Source organism: Anticarsia gemmatalis, chromosome 7 (assembly GCF_050436995.1).
Source record: "Anticarsia gemmatalis isolate Benzon Research Colony breed Stoneville strain chromosome 7, ilAntGemm2 primary, whole genome shotgun sequence".
Lineage (NCBI taxonomy): Eukaryota > Metazoa > Arthropoda > Insecta > Lepidoptera > Erebidae > Anticarsia > Anticarsia gemmatalis.
The window spans coordinates 4411871-4435524 of NC_134751.1; the positions used below are offsets into that span (position 1 = coordinate 4411871).

Genomic DNA, 23654 nt, shown 5'->3' on the forward strand with positions numbered 1-23654 from the left:
AATTCTTCGCGAATCACGACATAAAAACGTCTTACAAAAAGATAAATCTATTCTTTGTCAAGATGAAAAGACAAGCAATTTTTATAATTGCCGACCCAAAAACAACTTGGGAATCCCATCATTTTTCCTATTAAAGTCTGGAAAGTTGAACAGGGTCGTCGAAGGATCGAAACATCCATTTTTATATTGAACTTATTGCCATAAATCATAAAGTTATTCCGAGTTGGATCTACGAGATAGGCACTTAAAGTTAGTTTAATGTAGTATTCGGTGCAACTTCGGCTAAGTTCGGCTAAGTTCGTTTCGAGTTTCAGATAAGGACGTCGCCATACTACGGTAATGGTGTTTTGATATCGCTCATAGTCGACTGAAAGGGTGTAATAGCTTTGAAAATATAACTATAGAACTGATATAATGCTAGATATTTGCGATATTTACCTTTATGTTTCCTAATTTAGTAATAAACTGCTTGAATAGGAAAATAATAAACACAAGCGACTAATACAAGGAGTGCAAGTAACGAAAAGGTACTCAATACATTATTGAAAGATAACGCCTTAGATACACTTATCATGTCGGTGATGTGGAGTGATTAGCAATCGTAAATGGCGGTCGTGTATGACAAGATGTATGAATATGAATGAAGCGAATATCTGTAGTGTTCTAAGTGCAAGTGCATTTTTTTGATTTGTACCTAGCTCTAGGGAAAGAAGGCGTGGATTTGTCTACTTATACACAACTCCATATACTGTGTAACTTGAAACATGGTACAAATTGAGCTGTAACTGAGTTCATAATTGATGATTTCTTGGCCGTTTTGTTTTCACTTACCAGTTTTTTCCGAGTTGGAAGTTTATGTTCTACAAAAACTGGAAAGACGTTTTTTTTTTGTTCGTTAAACGAGAAATGAAGATCTTCGAGACCGAAACATATGTATACTGTTTGTTTTCTTATTCTTAATAATTACAATACTTATGGAATTATATTTGTTTATTTTAATAAATTACCCACCTACTAGATGGATTTTATAAAAATCAGCACGACTAAAAAAATCACTTAAAAGTTCTTTGAAACTTTTTAAACTTTGGCACTCATTTTATTAACGTCAATATCTTTAAATGTCATAAACTTTTCAACTTGTTAGAGACAGTTATAAAAAAACAGATTACTTAAATGTAACTGCATGTCAAAAGTAACGATATTCTTAGTGCACAGAACAAGAGCAAGAAACTTCGTGTTGAAATAGTTCTTAAACGGTAATAGCAGTAGCGAGTGTAAGTAAACTCTATTTACGTTCATTTTCAAAGTTTCAGTAGTGTAAGCGTTTTAACAACAATCTGTATACGTTTAGTAGTGGATAATGATGCAAGTTATATAACAACAATTTCGTAGGATACAATAACTTATTTTGTTACTAGGAGCTAAGCAGTGGAATTGCTGTAACGTTTTGATGCTAGGTAGAATGTTGAAGGGTTTGTAAATTGGTATCCTAATGAATTTAAAAGCTATCTATTGGTTCCTTGTAAGAGATTCGGGTTTAAACGCTTATAACTAGCTAAAATTAATTATGTATGTGTTTGGTGATTGTCACTTGTTTTGTAAGGAAAAGTGTCTCCGGCCTCCGACCGGATAATAGAAATCGTTGTTACCTTTATATTTAACATTGTTTTTCCGACACCAAATTCAACACAAATGTTCATGAAATAAGACCGTAGGTTACACTTCGCATATAACACTTGTACATTGAATTCTAAATTTTACTTTAAATATTTTTTTTCAGATAAGTAGATCAACGCAGAGTAAATTTATGTATACAACAAAAGTCTATTTAGTCACGGTCTCAGATAACACATAAGAGTTTTTACGAAGGCTGTATGTTCACTAATGGCATTCACGTAACCTGATTCAATTTCACAAAGTCTTATGATGAGAAAATTTTATAAAAAAGCCCTTTTTGTTCAACCTTTTACGGCCGTAAAATGACGCCAAGAGGGGTTGATTGAAAATTGTGTGATTCTTTTCAAATTATAGGATATTTTTTGATACGTTCTTATAAATATAACAAACTAAAAGGTCAATCTCATAGCTTTTCAATAAGTGTCAAATAATAAGTGTGTTTCAGTTTTCAAAGTGTAACCTTCATTTTCAAAAATAAATATCTTATGTATACTAATATTATAAAGCTGAAGAGTTTGTTTGTTTGTTTGCACGCGCTAATCTCAGGAACTACTGGTCCGATTTAAAAATTCTTTCAGTGTTAGATAGTCCATTTATCGAGAAAGGCTATAGGCTATATAGCATTACGCTACGACCAAAAGGAGCAAAGAACCAGTAAAAAATGTTACAAAAACGGGGAAAATTATGACCCATTCTCTCTTATGTGACGCAAGCAAATTTACGCGGGTCAGCTGGTCAAATATAACAGCTTACTTAAGCTTACATACAATTTATAACAACAATGAACAGCAAAGCTCGTCTTAAGTGCTCTTCAAGAAGAATTTCCGAATTGGGAGCGAAGAATCGTGCTCAATCTAATTGCTGTTTCATTTTATTATGGCCTTATCCAATTCTCATTCGGGATTATAGCCCATAATCCTCACAGAATAAAATTGTAGCTGCCAATAGACTAACCACAGAGTCTTTAATTAGGCTAAATTAACTTGGGCCTTGTTGAACTGTTGAGCCGGTCTTTTCTATCGACTTAGTTGGTTTATAACTAATTTGATCAACTTACATCTGGATATTGTAAAAAATTGAGAAGGCATTCATAATATCACGCCTGTTATACCCGAAAAAGGAGGCAGAGATGTATAATTTGACATAATAAAAAAAATATTGTGTTGATTCGACGATTGATAGGCAATAGCATGTACACATATTTAATACAAATATTCAAAACGAGATAAAATGTTTAAACGTCGGAAAACCAGTAAGGTTTCGTAACTTTATTATTTTCACCGCGTTTAACTGTATCATGATTTATAAATGTTTATAATTATACCAAATTTTTCTTATTTGTGTACCTAAAAACCTTGGAAATATTTATACTCTTCAGCTGTTTTACGATACTTTCTATAGTAATAAAAATACCCTTCCAAGAACCGCTTACATATGGATATTGTCAAAAATCTCAAACTGAATTGCTTTAACCCACACAATTTACTTCGTCACCTGTCTTTAAAAAGGCAGAGTACAGAGCATTACGTGATTTTTTCCAAAATATTACAAAAGGCGTAAATGGGACAGTAGAACGATTCACAGCGAGTGCTTCTAATGAGACACCCTCGGGGCCACGGCGTCTGCACCATTAGTCAGGACGTTTCCTTTCGACGCTCCAGTAAATATTTGCCAAGATATCGCGGGAAAACACCCACACGCAGATTTAAACTTTAACGTTAGGATATAAGGTCGAAATTATTTTGATGAAACTGTGTCACTTACCACGTATAAGTAAAAGTAAGTGTAATGTGAGTAACGCTTTTGAATTTCGATTCTTCTCTTTTTTTATTGTGTGTGGCCTTTTTTTTATTTTTAACGTTTCAGTGCGTGAGGAAAATAATTAGACTCGAAATCCTGGCTGGAATTGCGATTTTGTTTTTTCGTTGAGATCAATTGAAATGGAATTTTGATTGGAATGGCGTGAATGGACGTATTTTTTATCGTAACTTTAACGTCTTAACCGACTGCAAAAAGAAAGATCTTATTAATTTTTCGATTGCTTGTTAATGTTTGTCACGCGATTTATATTCAACATCTGTAGTGATTTTTAAACAGACACGACGGCTCCAAGAGGGTCAATAAAAAAATCTAAAATATAAATTGGTATCATTACTTATAACCTGTGATATAATATAGACAACAAAATTCAAGCAGTTCAAGTACAGGTACTGTTTTAAAAACAATACAATATCGACATCTTTATAAATTTTCGTATTTTTTATTGAATCTACTCATCCACTGCTAGTAATAAATTACTAAAATATAAAGTGTAAAGTTGCTGTTAAGAATGAAATAAAACATTAAAGTCATACTTTTTAATCTAATAAAACTTATATTTGAATAAAATCCGTCTAGACTATAAAAAACTAACATTGGTACAGCCTAATATAACAGAAAACTATAATTTTACTAGATACATTTAAGGGTCTATGAGAGTTTAATAACAAAAAAATATTTCATTTTATTCACAAGACGATGACATTTGATATAAAGGTCGTAAGAAAATATATTCTAAAGATCTGTTTCTAATAAAAATAAGGTTGAAGAATTTCTGCTACCCTTCGCTTTAATTGCACTGATAAAATGTGCAAATTCTAAGAAAGTATATGATTTTTATTCTGTATTATTTTAAACTAAGACTGAATTGAACAAATGGACTATTTTCGGGCAGGATAATTAAAAAAAATTAGACAGACCCGAAACAATTATTTGTGGATCGCTCAAACAATTGTTCAAAATGGGAATCGAACCCACGACCTCCCGACGCAATGCTAGCGGCATGGCGACCTAAACCACTACGCCACGCCACAAATATCAATAGTAATAAAACAAAATTAAAATTTTACCTCACTCATTAATAAAAGCTGAACACTCCACAACACGAGTATTACACGAACGAGTTAAAACGCAAAAGTTATAGAATAAAACTATTATTTCAACTATCACAGTGAAGCCGGGTAGTTAATTAATTTATTTCGTTTACTACACGTCGCGGTGCAATCCACATGAAATCCCAGTTGAATGTGACTTTCGCTTCTATGTAGTTGTCAGGACTTTAACTTTATTACTTTTAATTATACCTAACATATTAATAAATTGTTATTTGTTCAAACAGTGATTGAGTAACATTAGTTGCGCGGATCGATCTCTCAAGTTAAGCTACGCTTGCCAAGGTTGATCAGTGGGAAGGTGATCATATTATACATTTCGAATTCCTCCGTGTTTCGGCAGGCACGTTATATTGTACAAGCCCAATTGGGTAGTGGAGGTCCGATAGGCAGTCGCTCGAGATAGCAAGCTGAAAGGCTAGGCTGATGATGATAATAGTAGGAATATTTACTTACCAATCCACATTTATCTGTTTGACCGTCCGCTTGATAAGCCGTTGAATAGATTTAGATAAAATTTGTCATACAGATAGTTAAACTTGAGGTTAAGCAACAACCTAAAAAAATATACAATAGCAAACTGCGACATAGTGGATGAATTTTATTCGCAGGCGGATCCGCTAGATTGTATAAAAGTGTCTCGCACTAATGATATTTTCAATGATCATAATCAATTCACGAACTTCCACATATTACAATTTCAACTTTGATTAAACAAAGTTAGCTTTTAAATAAGTGTTAAAAGCATATTCAAATTACAAACTAGCTGAAATATCGGCCAAGTGCGAGTTCGACTTGCTCACGAATGGTTCCGTAACAGTATTATTTTTAAAATGAAAAAAAAAAATATGTATATCATATGATAGCCACCTTAAAGTTTTACTTGAATCTGTTTTTTAAAGCGGTAACAGTAGTCCGATTCTCTACTACTATCGATTTCCGACAACCGGCTAGCCATCGAAATTTTGACATTTAGAATGTACTGCCAAAATATTTCCTACAACACTCGTTAGAGGCGCTGATTAGATTTTCATACAAAATTTCTCGATGACAGTTCGGTTGTCGGTAGTCGATAGTGGTAGAGAATTGAGGTACAGGTATACATAATCTGTAAAAAAAAACAACTTTCTAAATATCAAGGTTCATGAGAGAGACACATAGAGTGAAGTCTCAATAACAGGATCACGATTTAATCCTTTAGGTACGGAACCCTAATAACTATTTTAAAATGATATCTGTTTAAAAGGTTCATTAAAACCACGTGTATTTCAACATTCAATTTATTAGACGTTTATAATATCGGAATTTCATTGTAACGTATTTTATTTTCTCTTTCTATTTTTACAGCGGTTATATAGTCTATAGGTTGTATATAACACCTAACGGTGCATACATGTTATATAACATACGTATTATAATGTTTACATAACTCCGTTCGTACACTAGGCTACGCCGGGCATAAATGTCATAAAACTTGTTTTATAACAAGTTATGTTATTTAATATGTACGCACCGTAATACAAAGTCTTTCTCTATTTATTTACAAGCGGTAAAACAAAGCTTTGTTTCAGCGTCTATAAATGTACATTTACATTATTTTATATACAAAATATACTTTTAGAACTAAAGTAGAACTATTTACATATATATTTAGATCAAATACATTTGGGCAAAAGGCTCTGAAGGATCTCTTTTCACGTTTTGATGTTGTACCGCGAGGGTATTATAAAGTTTCACTTTGATCAAGTTTATTTTATTAGTACGTTTATACAAGCTTTATTTATTTACATTATTTCAGTTAGTTAAGTGACATTTGTACGGATTCTTTTTTGGAGATGTTAACCGAATATTCTTTTACAACCTTGATTATTTTTGCTATTTAAGTAGGTACTGTAAAAATAATAGGATTACCTTTGTGAATTAGATATACAATACGCATTTCAATAATATCTAGATACATATAACACAATAATTAGAATCTCTGCAATTGCTACGTACAACATTTTATGCAACTGTCAGAACTTATAACATAAAATTACAAAATTAGCTCTGAATAAGAATATCAAATGTCAACTAACTATATATGATATACACTAAAATAAAAATACAGTATAATATAACAAAATAAGCAGGATACAATATTGTAATTGTTGTACATTCATGTAAACGCCACACACACCGCGCGGTTGCGAACCGGGACGTTTTCAATGCGTGAGTCGCGCGGTCCTTTGTGCACAGGTCGAGTGGGTTCACAACTACGTCCTAAGCCAGCTGTTGTGGTAACTACAAACAAGCAGTACTGTTGAAACCGCGCGATTTTCGTAGCAGCAGGCGACAGGCATGGCACCCGCTGTTTTAGTTGTAGGTACTCAAAACTACGAGTATATACGCAATATGATAGCAGCATACCCGCACTCGTTCCGCTCCCGTCACGCACACCGCCCCGCAATCGCGTAGTGTGTGTAACGTTCTATTCTATATTTCACTGAGAGTTCATAACCCACTTTGATATTTCGCCAAGAAAAAGTGACCGAGATATCTAAATTTGTCGACAGCTGGGCCCAACTTGGGCATATTAGGGAACTCGACTGATAAAGGCATATTAGGGTTGGAGAATATTAGGCTTTTTGTGCAATGACCGGTGGCGCGCTAATGAAATATTCTGGTGTGGCAGATTTCTTTGGAAGCAGTTACATTTTGCTAGATTTCCTTTGCTGCTTTCTCAAATTTGTACTCTCTAAATTTCGTATTCCAAATGACTGATAACAATGTTTTTATTAAGACGTTTTTTTTTAAATCTAAAACAGCTATTTAGTTTTAAATATTATATGAAATGAAAAAAAATAATTGATGTCTACGACTGTAGTTCTAAAGTTGAGCTTGGTGCCACATGTCAAAAGCCAATGACTGTTACTGCCTTAGAAAACAAATAAACGCATACAAAATTAAAACGTCTGCCATTTCCAGCAAAGAATTCTCACTACCCATCACAATAGTTCCTCCATACAAAGAACAATGTTTTTACCATAATCTAAAAACAGTGAAACAAAAGAAACACTACACACGAACTTACATGATTAAAATTTTAACGAACGTAAAATAAGGCTTTGTTTTAGCCGAAGATTAACGAGTATAAAAGAATACGGGCTCTTTGTATGCAAGTTTCGTTCCGTTTTACGTAAAATGCATATTATTATACCATACAGGCTTGCATTGCATGCATTAATCCTATTAACATTTTTTTAATAACGGCTTCCGGTTTCGTTGACGGTGCTACAAGGAATTTTTAATTAAATGTACAATATTCATAATTTGGGCTCAGTGTTGCCGTGAGTAATAAATTCATCTATGATGGTGTGGCAACATTTAGTGGAAAATATAAATATGTAATAATTGGTTAGGGTATTTTGTACCAAGACATTTTTATTAGTGACATAAAATGATAAAAATCATGCCTTTGCATAGTCAACCCTATAAGCTTATTTGGTTCGTTAACAGAAATCGTTTTCAAAGTTCAATGACCCTTGATATCTACATACAAGTTTAACAAAATACTACAAAAAAGTATTAGACGTGAACCCTTTCGATATCAGTGGAGCCGATCTGCGAATCTTTAGTAATTTAGTTACTTTATCGTAGAATACTAACGACGTGTGGTGACTTTTGAAATAGATCGCATAGATCTGATGACATTGGTACATGAAACTTATTATATGGAGATTGCAGATTTGTCTTTGTAAAAGCTGATTTGCTAGCGAAGATATTGTTTGATTTAGTGGGAACAGACAGACGGTACCTTCTGTGTTTTGTTTTCGGGGATTCAATGATAGTTTACTGTGTGGTAAGGTATGATAACTAATTTTTAACTAACTAATTTTCTTGACGTAATAAAAGCAGAACCCTATATATAGCCCTTTATGAAGCAGAGAACAGTTTTATCCTGCTTAACTCTGCCCAACTGTTATTTAAGCTTCTGAAAAATTCACATAACCCGTATAATTCTTTTATCAGCAGCTAAATGGAAACTATTGAAATTTGCCACAATATACGATGGTTCCAACACCTTCCGACCACTGCACGTTATTCATACTCAGGGCATCATAACCATTAGCTATTTCTTTTAACAAGTTCTATAAATATATAAGAAAGCTGTCTGACAAAATTAAATACCCCGAACAATTCTTTCTTCAGCAGCTAAATGGAATCTTTTGAAATCTGCCACGTTATACGAAGGTCAGAGCTCGTGAAGACTTGCATCGGTGTCGCTTTCCGCCCCTCCTAGGAGGAGCGTGGACTCGCAGGGCTGACGCACCTGGGGCTCCGAGGGTTGGAGGGGCTGGAGTAGTCACAGCTCTATCGGCGCTGCACCTTTCCATGTGACACCGGCGCGGAGAAGGTGGTACAGTCGGAGGACGCACCATATACATAGGCACTGTGGAAGAAATTTATTATAAGTACTTTGATTTTAGGCTCGTGACTGTATGTCACGTGGTGGGTAGAATACGTAATTAAATGTTTTAATGCTAAACAATGTATGTGCTTTTTCTGTTTCAACAGGTATAGTTATGAGCAAAAATAAGTATACGAATTGAATTTAATTAATTAATAATGTCAGATGCTATTATGTTCGCTGTTTACTTCATAGCACGTATTTTATACATTTGCTAAATTTTACGCCTCTACATGTTGAATGATCATAATTTGACGTTTTTATTAGCAAAAAGATAAATAAAAACCATTGCATCCATAACTACGTTATCTTTTACAACCTTTACCAATGGCCAAAAGGTTAAAATGGTGATTCGTTGTAATCACACCTACATTACTTGGCCAAATACATTAAAAGATATAACTGAATGAGACTTGGCCGCCGCACATCGTTACTTTTATTACTTTTAAAGTTACTGCCAAGATAACAGCTTATGAAAGCATTACAGTTACAAGCAATAATATGTGTCAAAATCCACATTTTCATTTTATCAAATGTTTTCACGGTATTTGTTAAGGCGTAAAATAAAAAAAACAATTAAACGTGTTAATTTATTAAAACCATTAAATTGAATGTTGTCACAAGGATTAAAACGCCATGTGATTTTTTAATTTAATTGAAATAAGTAAAAAAGAAAATTATTTTATCAAAAAAATATTATATCAATCATATATCTCAAAATATTTTGAGTTTTAGGATCAACATTTCATCGCTCCTTATTATAATTACACAGCAGTTATAAGACAACTGTTGTTGGTAAACTCAGCTTGGAAATATAAGTGTACACATATTTTTGCCCGTAACTGTACAATGTAACGAGTATTACGGAATTTTTCATACCATTCTCATAATAATGACATTTTATTGGCCATTAAACGTCCCATCGATAGGAATCTTCCATTATTGATGTAGTTTAATAGGTTAGTCGTACATTACTGGCTTGTAATGTGGACATTTGATGTTATAGGTGAAATAAACTACATGAAACTGTAATGTCAATTTTACAGAGTGAATTTTAGCCGCATTATACAGTCGATAACTAGAAAATATTGTTTGAAGAACTTAAACTTTTCTACAATTGGAACCATCGAGTACCGAGTGTTTGACATTTAAAATGTACTGAAAAAATAGTTTTTACGATGCCCACTTGAGGCGTAGTACCGATTGTCATACAAAATTTCTTGATAGCTAGTCGGTTGTCGGTAGTCGATAGTGGCAGAGAATCGCGGTACTGATCCTGATCAGCGCCACTGGCAGTTTCCGCGAGATTTTTTTTTAATTTCTCTCCTAACTTGTAAGAACGTGTAGATGAAGGTGAATGAAAGGCATCGGCGTTTGACCATTTACTAGTAATAATAGGCCTATTGCCAGGTACCGGGCATACTACAGGCTATTATTGAGAATATTCAAATAGAAATAAGAAAAATAAATAGAAACTTTCCTACCCGGGAATCAAATCGTAATCTACGTCGTAATTTGACGGCAGAAGCAATATAGTTTAGAGGGTTGTTTTAAAGTTAATTTATAGTTTTCCAACAACATTTATGAAGCATTGATTCCTAAAGCGAGTAGCTACGGCAATTAAGGCCAATCAACTCGAATATTCAGTGAGTTATGTTCGCTATTTATTCAAAAGATAAATTATAATAAAGTTATTTTGTAAATAAGTTGGAACGAGTATTTAATTAATACTAGCTGACCCGCGCAACTTCGCTTGCGTCACATAAGAGAATCATAATTTTCCCCGTTTTTGTAACATTTTCACTGGAACTCTGCTCCTATTGGTCGTAGCGTGATGATATAGAACCTATAGCCTTCCTCGATAAATGGGCTATCTAACACTGAAAGAATTTTTCAAATCGGACCAGTAGTTCCCGAGATTAGCGCGTTCAAACAAACAAACAAACAAACAAACAAACAAACAAACAAACTCTTCAGCTTTATAATATTAGTATAGATTGAAAAGTAGATTATTTGAAAACAAGAGTAAGCTATTACCTTAAGCAAGCTAGGCAATAGTTTCGCCTCTATTACATGGGACTAACATTGTCAATGGCGATACGCAGTCGTATTTAATACACAGTGCAACTTCGTGTATAACAGGCCAGCGGGCTTATCGGGTATCTCAGTTCACAGCTAGTGTACGTCAAATTGATGGTCACTATTCAGTACATTGCTGCTTTGACGTAGCGTGTCCATCACTGTATTCTAAGAGAGAAAACAATGTACAGTATAGTGGCTTTCAAATGTTTGACAACTGAGATACGTGATAGCCCCCCTGATATTGTGTTTGTAAATACGTCAATCTATTTCACAAATAATTTACAAAAAAACACAGTAGTTGTCACAGCTGCACTTACGAAAACAGCGTCAGAGAACCAGGTTGATTGTGCCCTGCCACCGTGAAAGTCAACATCGTCAAGTAAAAAGAACAAAAATAACGTTGAACAAAAATAACAGTGAACATTTAAAAAACCGGCCAAGAAGGAGTTGGTTTCGCGCACTGAGTTTTCCGTACCGTTATTTATAAACACGAAAATATCACGTTTGTTGTAAGCTAAACATTTATTTATTTTATATAGCTGACCTGCGGAACTTCGCTTGCGTTACATAAGAGAGAATGGTTAAAAATTTTCCCCGTTTTTGTAACATTTTTTATTGCTACTCTGCTCCTATTAGTCGTAGCGCAATGATATTAAGCCTATAGCCTTCCTCAATAAATGAACTACCCAACACTGAAATAATTTTTCAAATTGGACCAGTAGTTCTTGAGATTAGCGCGTTCAAACAAACAAACAAACAAACAATAAAACCAACAAACAAACAAACTCTTCAGCTTTATAGTATTAGTATAGATTATTTTTTAGTGTTTGTTGTTATAGCTGCAACAAAAATACACCATCTGTGAAAATTTCAACTGTCTATTACGGTTCATGAGACAGCCTGGTGTTAGACAGTCTCGGTAATTTTTACCCTTTAGGTACGGAACCCTAAAAATAATGCTGAACGAAAATAACGGTAAAAAGCGTATTTTTCCGTCAAGTTTTGTTCAAACAACAATGGCTCGCGTTATTTCGGCTCATGTCGTTGTTGACTTATGTCATACATCGTACAAAAGAATCGTAGACTTAAATAGGCTCAGCTTAAGTTATGTAAGTCTTTAGATTATGTTTTATAGACGCAGTTAGTATGACTTATGAACTTGGTTTACCGAGTTCGTTTGCGTCATGACTTATGTAGTGTATTTCAATTGTAGTACTAAACTAGCTGACCCGTGCAACTTCGCTTGCGTCACATAAGAGAGCCATGTTTTTTCTCGTTTTTGTAACATATTTCACTAGTGCTCTGCTCTTATTGGTCGTAGCGTGATGATATATAGCCTATAGCCTTCCTCGATAAATGAGTTATCTAACACTGAAATAATTTTTCAAATCGGATCAGTAGTTACTGAGATTAGCGCGTTCAACAAACAAACAAACAAACAATGAAACAAACAAACAAACTCTTCAGCTTTTTAATATTAGTATAGGTATGAATTTATTGATTTGGATTACTGGTAATAGAAGCTTATTTGATATATTGATGTGTGATATCCTGTAATTCTTCTTTGTCACACTATGTCTATAAAATTTACAATTATGTAAAGCTTTGTATACTGACCAAACTACATCGCGAGCAATCGTAGGACTTAGTTTTATATAATCAAACGATGAAATTGAGTATTGGGTCGCAACACTGTCTCGATCTCTTAAAATTTTACTAAGGAGTTACATAAGATAGTTCGTACGGAATACGCTAGGGGCGCTGATCAGTCTTTTATACAAAAATTGGCGATAGCTACTCGGTTGCTAGTAGTTAATAGAAGCATCAAGTAACCCTGCCCCGTCGGCAGGCACGTGGCTTACAGTGTTTTCTTAAATTAATATTTTCTTATCTTTAAAATACTTACATTTAAAAGTATCCGTGGTATTAAGAAGGAGATTTCGGCTTTACACATTGAGTCGAATTGCTGAAACAAAACAAAAAATAATTTAATACACAAAACAACAAATTCTAGGTAAATTAATATTAATTTTGTTCAACATTTTAATACAATTTCTATGAGCGTGGGTTGTTACGTTTTAGTAACAGGCCTATTATAATGTCGATAACGTAATTGTTGGAAAAACTGTTTTTAATAGCGGCTTTTTTGTTACGCTATTTTAGAATTAGCTTGATGTCATGGCCACAAACTCTCGAAGGAAAATTAGGTTTTCCTATTTAGAGAGAACCTACGGACAGTCTTCTTTTAACTGTTGTGATGCGTGATTATGTTGACTGATACTTCGGCCGGTGACTTCAACCGTGTGGAAAGTTTTCCGTAGCTATGGAAAACTTATGCTTACAAGCTAAGGAGGAGCATTATGTTATGTGACATAATTTAAACTACGTGGGGGGCTATCCCGTATCTCCGTTGACAACTATTTAAAAGCGACTATGCTGTACATAGTTTTATATCTTTTATTATAGTGATTAATACGTTACGTCAAAGCAGACATGTACTGAATAGTGGTTATAAATTTGTCGTACACTAGTTGTCAATTGAGATACACGATAGCCTCACTGAACGCCAAATCGCTTTATTATCAAGATTGTTGGTTAGCATCAAGGCCAATAAGTATGTATACATCAACCCTTTAGAACTTAGTCGAAGATCGAATATTTCCTTTTATTTTATCGTAACGTTAATGACTCACAGCTTAAACCACCTAAACAGGCTGCCTTTGACTTATACTTAACGACTGCTATCTTAATTGACAGCAATGCCAACCGACTACTCCGAAGCACAGAGACGCTCAGTTCAAATATTATTCAGCTGTCAGTCTTTTATATAATAACCGTGCCAAGTGTTGCTTAACGGATCGTTTATCGACCGGTTAGCGACTAGTTATGAGTGTATCATACTACATACACACTATCAGTAGGACTGGATTACAATTGCTTGTATACTGTTACCATGAAAGCGAACCAAAATATATTTTCGACAAGGAAAAGTGATGGAATTTTCCCGCTCCGTTAGGGGCTAAGTATCCAAATATTAATGGTACTATAAGTAGTGAACTTTCTATCCATTAGTTTAGCAAACTCACTTAAGCGTTAGCCTACTTTGTACGTAAACGGCGTAGCGACGAATTTTCTTCAAACAACCCCCAATTTAGGGGTAAATAAAGTGGTAATGGTTTTATGTAGCTCTATTTAAAATTGCTTGGAAAATGTGCGAGGGTATTAAATGGACTACTGGGTGTTTTAACTACCCTTTTAAGGTTATCAAACTAAGTGGAAATAAATTGATATTTTGTTTTTACATTGCTATATTTAGATAAGTAAATATCGGCTTTATTTTATTGATATATTGATTTACTAGGTAAAGTGACATTCCCAAGAGTAAACCTAGAGCAATATAATACATAAAATCACTTATCCCATTGGGGAAGTCTCTCGAAAACGCTAGCAATGATTTTTAAAAAACTATTTTTTCTTCATTCACATAAATTTATTTCCGCCGATATAAGCAGAAACCACGCAAGTACAAGCATCAGTCGAAATAATCTCAGGAGAGCCTCAATAAAAAATAGCATCTGAAATCATAATAATTTCATAATAAACATTTAGTCAGTACATTTTAATTGTATACTCATTGAACAAAATAAATAATCGTTCTATTATTTCACATGTTTAGCAATGTCCATTGGGATTACAGTCGAATTACGAATTAAATATTACGGAAACATTCCATGGTTCATTTAACCGCCTATGCAGTACATTCTTAATTAGTTTATAGGTTAATTGCATTCAAAATTGTATTGTAAATTGTTTTTAAATTATGTAAAATGTTAAATATATATTATTATTGTTTTCAATTTAAAGTTTACTCAAGTGATTTCAGTTTATATTTGAGCTTTAATATAACTATATTATACTGACGACCGAGTATTCAGTATTGACTATCGATAAAAGTCTTGTAAAATTAATTGATCAGCGCCCCTAACGTATGCCAAAAGAACTATTTTAATTTTTAACGTCCGACGCTCGCTAGTTGACGGAACCAAATATAAAAAATCGTACTACATCTTTCATATTTGAAATTTTTATATGATTTATAAACTTATTAAAATTAAAACAATTTATAATATTCTCTGCCCAAAGGGGATTTTGGTTTTATGTATGTATGTTATAAAAACTTTTATAAGTACTTTAATCTTATAATGTAACTAATTAAGCCACATTATCATTCAGTAGTTTCAAAACTGATAGCAGTTTCAGTAATCGTGATAACGACATAGTTATCATAAATGTTGTTCATAATAATTTTGTATGCGTTAAATAATTGGTATATTCGATGCAGTTAAATTTTATATCGTTATTCAAAACGTATAATAGCGAATAACTGCGCTAGTTGCCGTCAATTTTGTTATCTATTTGGCATTTATATCCCATAAATGTTTATTATTATTTAGAAGTATTAGAATAGCTACTGAATATATTTAATGTGCGATCAAGTGTTTAAATTTTAACTATATTGATACATATTCTGAGTAAAAAGCATTTCTATTGCGATAAATATTACAGACTAGCTGACCCGCGCAACTTCGCTTGCGTCACATAAGAGAGAATGGGTCAAAATTTTCCCCGTTTTTGTAACATTTTTCACTGGTACTGTGTTCCTATTGGTAGTAGCGTGATGATATATAGCTTATAACCTTCCTCGATAAATGGACTATCTAACACTGAAAGAATTTTTCAAATCGGACCAGTAGTTCCTGAGATTAGCGCGTTCAAACAAACAAACAAACAAACAAACTCTTCAGCTTTATAATTTTATATATTACAGATTGAGAAAGTTTAAATTACCTGTTTTTTTTGTTAAACACAATTGATCAGTAGCGCGATTCTCTACACACTATAGAAAATTGGCTAGCTATCGAGAAATGTATGAAAATCTGATTAGCGCCTCTAGCGGGCTCTGCAGGAACTATTTTTGCAGTGCATTTCAAATGTCAAACTATCGATGGTCATTAGTACCAATTATAGAAAATCGCACTATGTACAGACAGTTATATAAAACTTATCAACAGTCTTTCACAATCGAAAATTAGTACCTAGCAAACAATGTTTATACATTTACAAAAATAATCTTAATGAATAAAAAAATATTTATTGACAGCTATCAAACTAAGCAGAGCTTGTATTAGGGCAACCAGCTAACCAATAAACATACTTATATACTTCTAAGTACGTACATGTATATTTAAATTTACAAATAACTTTCTTCTTACTCAATGAACAAAATTCACGATATCAAAGTTAAGTTAAATTGTTGTGACAGTGAACAGTGAGCGATATAATTTGATACATCGCCGGGGGAAGCCCAAGAAGGAAGTATCCTGGGAAATTATCTGTTTCTGTCTCCTTTCATACCTACGAAGTGTTGTTGTTCAAAGTTATTGCTTGTACTGTCGTCACAAGTTATACTTATGAAGTTATGTTTGATATAGACCCTTTCAAACTGGTTGTAGATGCTATTGTGATTTCTTGAAGGTATATATTTTAGGTTATATATTTAACTTAAGATCGAAGAAAACTTCGCCGATGTGATCTGTGTTTCTTTCTCGTGTTGAGTTTTACGGAAAAATTTCACTTTAAGAATAGTTCTCACGGATTACGCTAGGTGATCAGTTTATTTATAACACGATAGCTTGCTCCGACCCACGGCGGTTTAAAGACGGTTTAAAATTATCTATATATCTAACAACTAGATACTAACAACTGTCCAAGTGCTATAACCATATATCCATTTGTCAAATAGTGCATCTCCATCTAGGTATAAACAAATAAATTTAAATGCGGTTTATTTTTGGACCAAGAAGATTTCTACGACGTATTTCAAGCGAGGTATCATACTGTAGCATAATTAAATAACCTAAAAATAGGTTTTGACGACGCGAGTGTCACAAACTTGGCACAGATATATTTAGCGAGCACCCTGTATGCTTTATACAGCGTGTGTTATATTGGTGTGATCCATCATACTCAATTAGAAAGGTAGGTATATTTTGGTATTCTGTTTACTGAATCAAATTATATTAACACACCAAGATCGTACGTAGTTACTAGCTTGCTTTAATAAATCTCATTTCTATTAGATAAGGCAACTAAAGTTTTGCAGATTTAGGGAGCAATGAAGTGTCTAGTTCTTTGAAATTATATAATACTAGGTGCAATTGTTGCACATTTTGCTTAGAAAAAATTTAGAAGAAAAGACTTTTTCCCCGACCTAATATTATACTATTCTTACAATTACATAAATCAGTAGATTTTTAAACTAGTATGTATATATACAGCATATGTTGTACTATTTTCCGTGCGGCACCTACGTGAAACCTCTTCCCAGTATGGAAATGTTTCCCAAGTTAAATTGCTTGTCGAACACAGAATACTTACTTCTTCACTTCGAGATATACTTTCTATTGACTCTGATATATCTAGAGAAATAAAAGTTCGGAGAACGTTTCAAAGGATTTCTTCCTGGAAGTTGAGACGATATGTTTTTATTCGGTGTTGCTGTTTTTCTATGAGTAAAATATATATTGAGGACATTCTAGGCAGCGCGACTTTGTACAGTCGGTGCTCTCGAGTTTTCAGAGTTTGACATCTAAAATGTACTGCTGAAATAGTCTGTACGACGCCCACTAAAGGCGCTGAACCGATTGCCATACAAAATCTCGATAGTTAGACGGTTGTCGATATTCGATAGTAGCAGAGAATCGCGGTACTGTTTTGAATAATTGGTTTACGAATCTGACACGTAAGTTAAATCATATTTTTCAATCTTGACTTATATAACGTTCTTCTGTATCATCTTCACCTTTAGAGCGAACAGAAGTTTGGAATGAAATGCTGGTATATTTGTTAAATTATTTTGTTTTAAACCAATCATTCCATTGTAATATTATACATCGTAAATGCAAAGAAAAACAATTGTAATCTACAAAACATCAAATATTCGTTAAAATCTAAGCTATTAATAATAATTGCACCAAAGAATAACAATAAGCATTTGCAACAACAATTTACTAATAGAAAAGTCGTGTAAGTAGAGTCTAACCACATGGTGTAATACCGCAAATGTATTAGAGAATTAATCAATAGGTACACTTCAGCCCATCCTACTCCAATCCTGCTAAGTAAACGTATGTATGTTAGCGAGAACTGGGAATAAACATAATCTGTCCTTTGTTTGTGCACACAAATTACTATTGTTTGGCATTGACACGCTGTATATCCTAAATTAAAGACTTAGCGCTTTTTCTTTAACTCTGTACAAATAGCGTTTGGCATCTTGTTGAAATAATAGTTCTTGCGGAATACGATAGGGGCGCTGATCACTTTATAAAAGGAGGACCGGCAAAAATGTATGGTAGCTGGTCCAAAAACCAATAACGACGTGACATATGTCATTACAAAAGGTCTTATAATATACTATAATAGTTACTATTGGAGCTCATTTCAAATCACTGTGTGAAAAAAGTTATGATGATGGTATATTATAAGACCTTTCTAATGACATATGTCGCGTTCTTATTGGTATCAAGGACCGTTTTGTCCGGTCCTCCTTTGTCGATGAGTAATCGTCTGTGGACAGTCGGTAGTCGATAGTCACAGAAGTTGAAAATTGCCCGTCAGGCCATCTTGGTCCACATAGAGTTGTTTCGGGTCTTTGTGTCCGTTGTTTGTATGTTTGAAAGAGTCTCCGCGATACAAGAGCTATTCTTAGTATGGGGTTTGTCTTTAAAAAAAAAAAAACTGTATTTCCAAACTGGAGCGATAACCTATTTAAAATACAAATAATCTAATTAAAACGTTATAATTCACTCTATTCCATGTTATAACGTATTTGCGCGAATGTTTAACCCCCGGTTTCTAAGTACATTAAGCGGTATTTAGTTTATCTATTCAATAGCGTTTTTTTGTATGAGTTTTAACGCTATTGAATAGATAAACTGCCGCTAAATGTACCTTAGAAACCGGGGGTACGTCAGTTAACTCTAATAAGTTTTTTTGCAATAAATATATGGATTTCATAGAATAGACTGGCAACGTGCAATGCCCCGTGGAGAGAAATACAAAGAAAGGTCGCTGAAGAAACCATACTCTGACATTAATTATTCCTTATTTTTATAGCTTCTCCGCTAGAACTTTGAAATATAATTTTATTTTAAACACAATGTATGTATTATATTGTTTTACAAACGGTACAGTTAAAATACTACATTATTGATTATTAATTATAACTTTGCCCTCAAAATGTATATTATATTATAAAAGAAAATCTATCACAGTGCTAAATTGCGTAATACTCGGTGATGCCGTTTTGTAAATGACACACTCACCCTTGCTTATTGTGGGATTTACAATTATTTATCCTACCAATACTGTAAATGCGAAGATTTGTGAGGATAATATGTTTGTTACTTTTCACTAAAAAAACTACTGAACGGGTTTGATAACATTCGTTACACAGATAGCTTATAACGTAGATTAACATACATATTTAATATACAAATATGAAACGTTTTACCACGGGAAATGATTTCACGCGGGCAAAGTTGCGGTTGGAAACTAGTTTTACACAAAAATGTCTGTTAAATTTGGGAATAGGTACTAACATGTAAGGAATATTGTTACTAACAAAATGAGTCATGTTATTTAATAAATAAAGAAATTATTATTAATATAAATTTACGAAGCCGAGAACATTACAAACATCATAAAACAATACTCAACTGACTTAAACTCACGAAGTAATTTGTAACTTTTTATAGTTAACTCCAGCTCTCCGCTAAACTCAGTTCTTAATTAACGACTATAATGGCTTAGTTCTCCAACTTCGCTTGAGATCTAGTTAAAATACTTGCATCTGCTAGTTGGAGCATTGATTCACGTCAGTTTAAACCAGAGGTTCTCAACCATCAAGCTAGGATAGATATAGATTAGGCAAAGTTGTTGCAATGAGTTTGCCTGATCACGACATTGTAAGGTAAAGAGAATACTAAAGTTAATGCCATGTCAAAGGCCTTCGGGCGGCTTGATAGTTCAAGCCGCCCGAAGGCCTTTGACACTAGGTTGACCACTAACCATAAGATAAGAAGAAGAATGCTACTAAAGATAATATTTTTGGTAGAGGGCACCATTGCATAAGCTGCAAAACTAGTGAAGAATGCTCTAAGTAGCTTATCCAAGGATTCTCAATGGTCTCAAATATTATTTTTAAAAGATTAAAAAAATTACTGTCATTATTCGCGCCTGAACTTGGTAGTCAAGAAGTGATGCACATCAAGGCTTTACGTATCGATTCAAAAAATGTATCTTGTGGGTGTGGAGCATACGCCTTCAGAATCAGACAATCCTAACAAAATGAATGCAAAATTCTGTCTGCCTGTACGCCTGTTATCTTTCTACGGCAAAGTCATGAAGACCGGCTTCTGTTTGTATTAAACAAATCCCTGCAGTAAAACCACGGGCATAACCTAGAAAATGTTATAAATAAAAACAGTCACAGCAAAGTTCTTGACAGTCCAGAGAGCCAATAAATCTATCAATATATTTCTTTCGTCATGGCAATGTTTAGATCCTTTGGTCTAAACTGTGTCGGACACTTGTTGGCTGCGGTCGGTCTAACCTTCAGGCTTTCATTGAGAACGGATAACGGCGAAATTAGTTCAAGAGTTTTAAGACAAGGATTATGTTCTGAGAGTGTTTGTTATTAGTTTATAAGAGTATATGAATAGGTTTTTAAAGATTTTAATGGTTTTATATGTTTTATTGAAACTGTACTTTTTTGTTTTATAATGCCTATATACCTAACATAAACTTAAGTAAATTAACTGTGACGTTCACGATTTTTGATCTCGTAAAATACTTGATCGATTCATATGTGTATTTCTTTGTAAGCAGTTTTTGACACATTTGAGATTAAAAACCTACTATGAAAAAAAAACGAAGCTTACTAATTTTGCTATGCATATAAGGTTGTGGTTAATGATCAACTTAGTGTTAAAGTTGTTCATGCCACCCGAAGGCTTTTATGAAAAGAAAGAGGGCTTAACGACTGATTTCTTAGTTAATAACAACTGGAACTGACCTTTTAACGTGCTGTCTGAATAATGGAAACAACAGTCATATCTATCTATCATATTAAACTTGGCTTTAACCGCCCTAAGTCTATCCATCTCTGGTCGAATCAAACCATCAGTTAAACTATGAATAGTAAAACTCCAGCAGTAAACCGAATCTTCGTTCACACGTGCTCGACCTTGTTCCTCACAATACAGTGGATTGTAATCGACAAATTGTTGCAGCAACGTTGCTTTGTTCCCTCGTTTGTTCAACGATGTTCTATTACTGATTGCTGACGGCTTTGTGCTATCTACGGCTTGCAATCTGCTTCGAGATGAGCGGTTGTATGGGGAACAAATATATGTATCGTGTATCTTTTATGAAAGTCAGTGTTATTGAAGTTTGTTTGTTTGTTTGAATGCGCTAATCTTCTGGTCCGATTTGAAAAATTCTTTAATTGTTAGATAGTCCATTTATAGTTCTCTTTAAGCGGACTATCTAACAATTAAAGAATTTTTATGAGTTAAAGGCTATATCATCACGCTATGACTAATAGTAGCCGAGTATCAGTAAATAATGTTAAGAAAACGGGGAAAATTTTGACCCTTTCTCTCTTATGTGACGCAAGAGAAGTTGCGCAAGTCAGCTAGTCTTCTATAAAAGTTATAGTGTTATGTATACGGTATATAGTTACAGGCTCGCCCTCTATTACATGGAGCTACGATTATTACTAGTGAAACGTGAGTGTATTCCACCTCCCACCTTCAAGTATAACAGGCCTGATACTATGTATGTATTTAGTTAGAAAAATTAAGAAAAAACACATAATTATGATAATAATTTATCAAAGTAGTAATATTTTTTTTGAGATTTATCGTGATTATTAAGATTTATTAAGAAAATTTTGTTGTTTGTTTGTCATATGGTTAGTGGCCAACCTAGTGTCAAAGTTGTTGCCGCCCGAGATGCCTTTGACGTGGCTTAACGACTGTTATCTTAGTAGACAACAACTGGGACCGACTTTTAACGTGCCCTCCGAAGCACGGAGACGCAAGTTCAAATATCACTATACAGTCACCCATATATGGAATGACCGTGCCAATGGTTGCTTAACTCACAGATCGTTTACCAACCGGTGAGCGCAACTGGCTTTGGGCGCCTCACACTGGCTATGGGCGCCTCACGCACTCAAAATTTTATACTAAAATCATTGAAGTTGTGAACACGATATCCTCAGTTGAATTCGCTATCATTTCTCTAACTAATGCACAAGTTCCAAACTTCAGCTTTCATTAGTTCTAATCGAAATTGTTGTTCCGTGTCTGTTCTATGAATACTGACTATCGCTCGCGGCTATTTGAAAACATGATATTATAGACGAGTAGATTATGCTTGTTATTTAATTTTTTTATACTTTTTGTACGTCATTTATAGACAAGATTAATTTATCAAAGTAAACATTTCATATTTGAGAAGGCATTTTTATAAAAGAATTTTTTTTCATTTTTATAAAAAGTTGCGACCATGACTTGAGGTCATGGAGGTGACATTACCGACTTAAATTCGCTCTTAGGTACAATTAACTTGAAAAAAAAAATATTTAGAAATTGTTTTTAGTATTCATCTTTGTCTTTAAAAGTAGCTCTTACAACACCTCAGTAAACTGTTTATATTTTTACACTTATGACTTCTTTCGAAGTCAATAAAGTAATATAAATACTCATCCGCTTTTAAATTTTTTAAACCTAGCTATAGAGTAGTTATTAGTATTTAAACTTTATCTAACTTCTACTTCGTTTCAAATTCAAAAACATTCAGGAAAAAGTAAGACAGAAAGAATATAATAGACATTGGCAAACAAACTGGAACACGATATTACGGTACAAAATATTGGACAGTAGCTAACATTCTCGTAAAACCCGAAGATTTACTTCCGAGCTTCCTATTTACATCACAGTAGCCGACTCAACAGGTGCTGACATATACTGAAAGATTCACCAAAAAGGAAGGGAATAACATTCTTTTAGGGTTCCGTACCCTAAAGGTAAAAACGGTACCCTATTACTGAAAATTCGCTGTCTGTCTGTTTGTCTGTCTGTCATCAAGCTGTATCTTATGAATCGTGATAGTTAGACAGTTTTAATATCCACTGATGTTTATTTGTACAACAAAAAAATCTCAAAATTAGAATAAAATAAATTTTAATAATAATTGGAGCTCCCATATAACAAATGTGTATATTTGCCATTTTTAAAAACAATGGTACGGAACCCTTCGTGCGAGTCCAACTTGCACTTGGTTTTTTTCCTTTTGGTTTTCAACAGCAGCCTACATATGCCACGTTATGACGTCACGATAGAATGGCTGTATTTTATGACGTCACAGTGTTACTCAAAGAGCGG

General features: G+C 33.7%; 1 protein-coding gene across 1 annotated transcript in view; it reads right to left on the reverse strand.

Annotated features, from left to right (window-relative positions):
- Positions 1 to 5901: 5901 nt before the first annotated feature.
- LOC142974320 (uncharacterized) overlaps positions 5902 to 23654 on the reverse strand; it is an 82550-nt gene continuing 64797 nt past the window's right edge. The window contains exons 6-7 of the mRNA XM_076116570.1: positions 13046 to 13105; positions 5902 to 9039 (exon numbers count right to left, since the gene is read on the reverse strand). Coding sequence (XP_075972685.1) covers positions 8953 to 9039; positions 13046 to 13105 — 147 coding nt within the window. The 3' untranslated portion in view covers positions 5902 to 8952. The remainder of the gene's footprint in view (positions 9040 to 13045; positions 13106 to 23654) is intronic.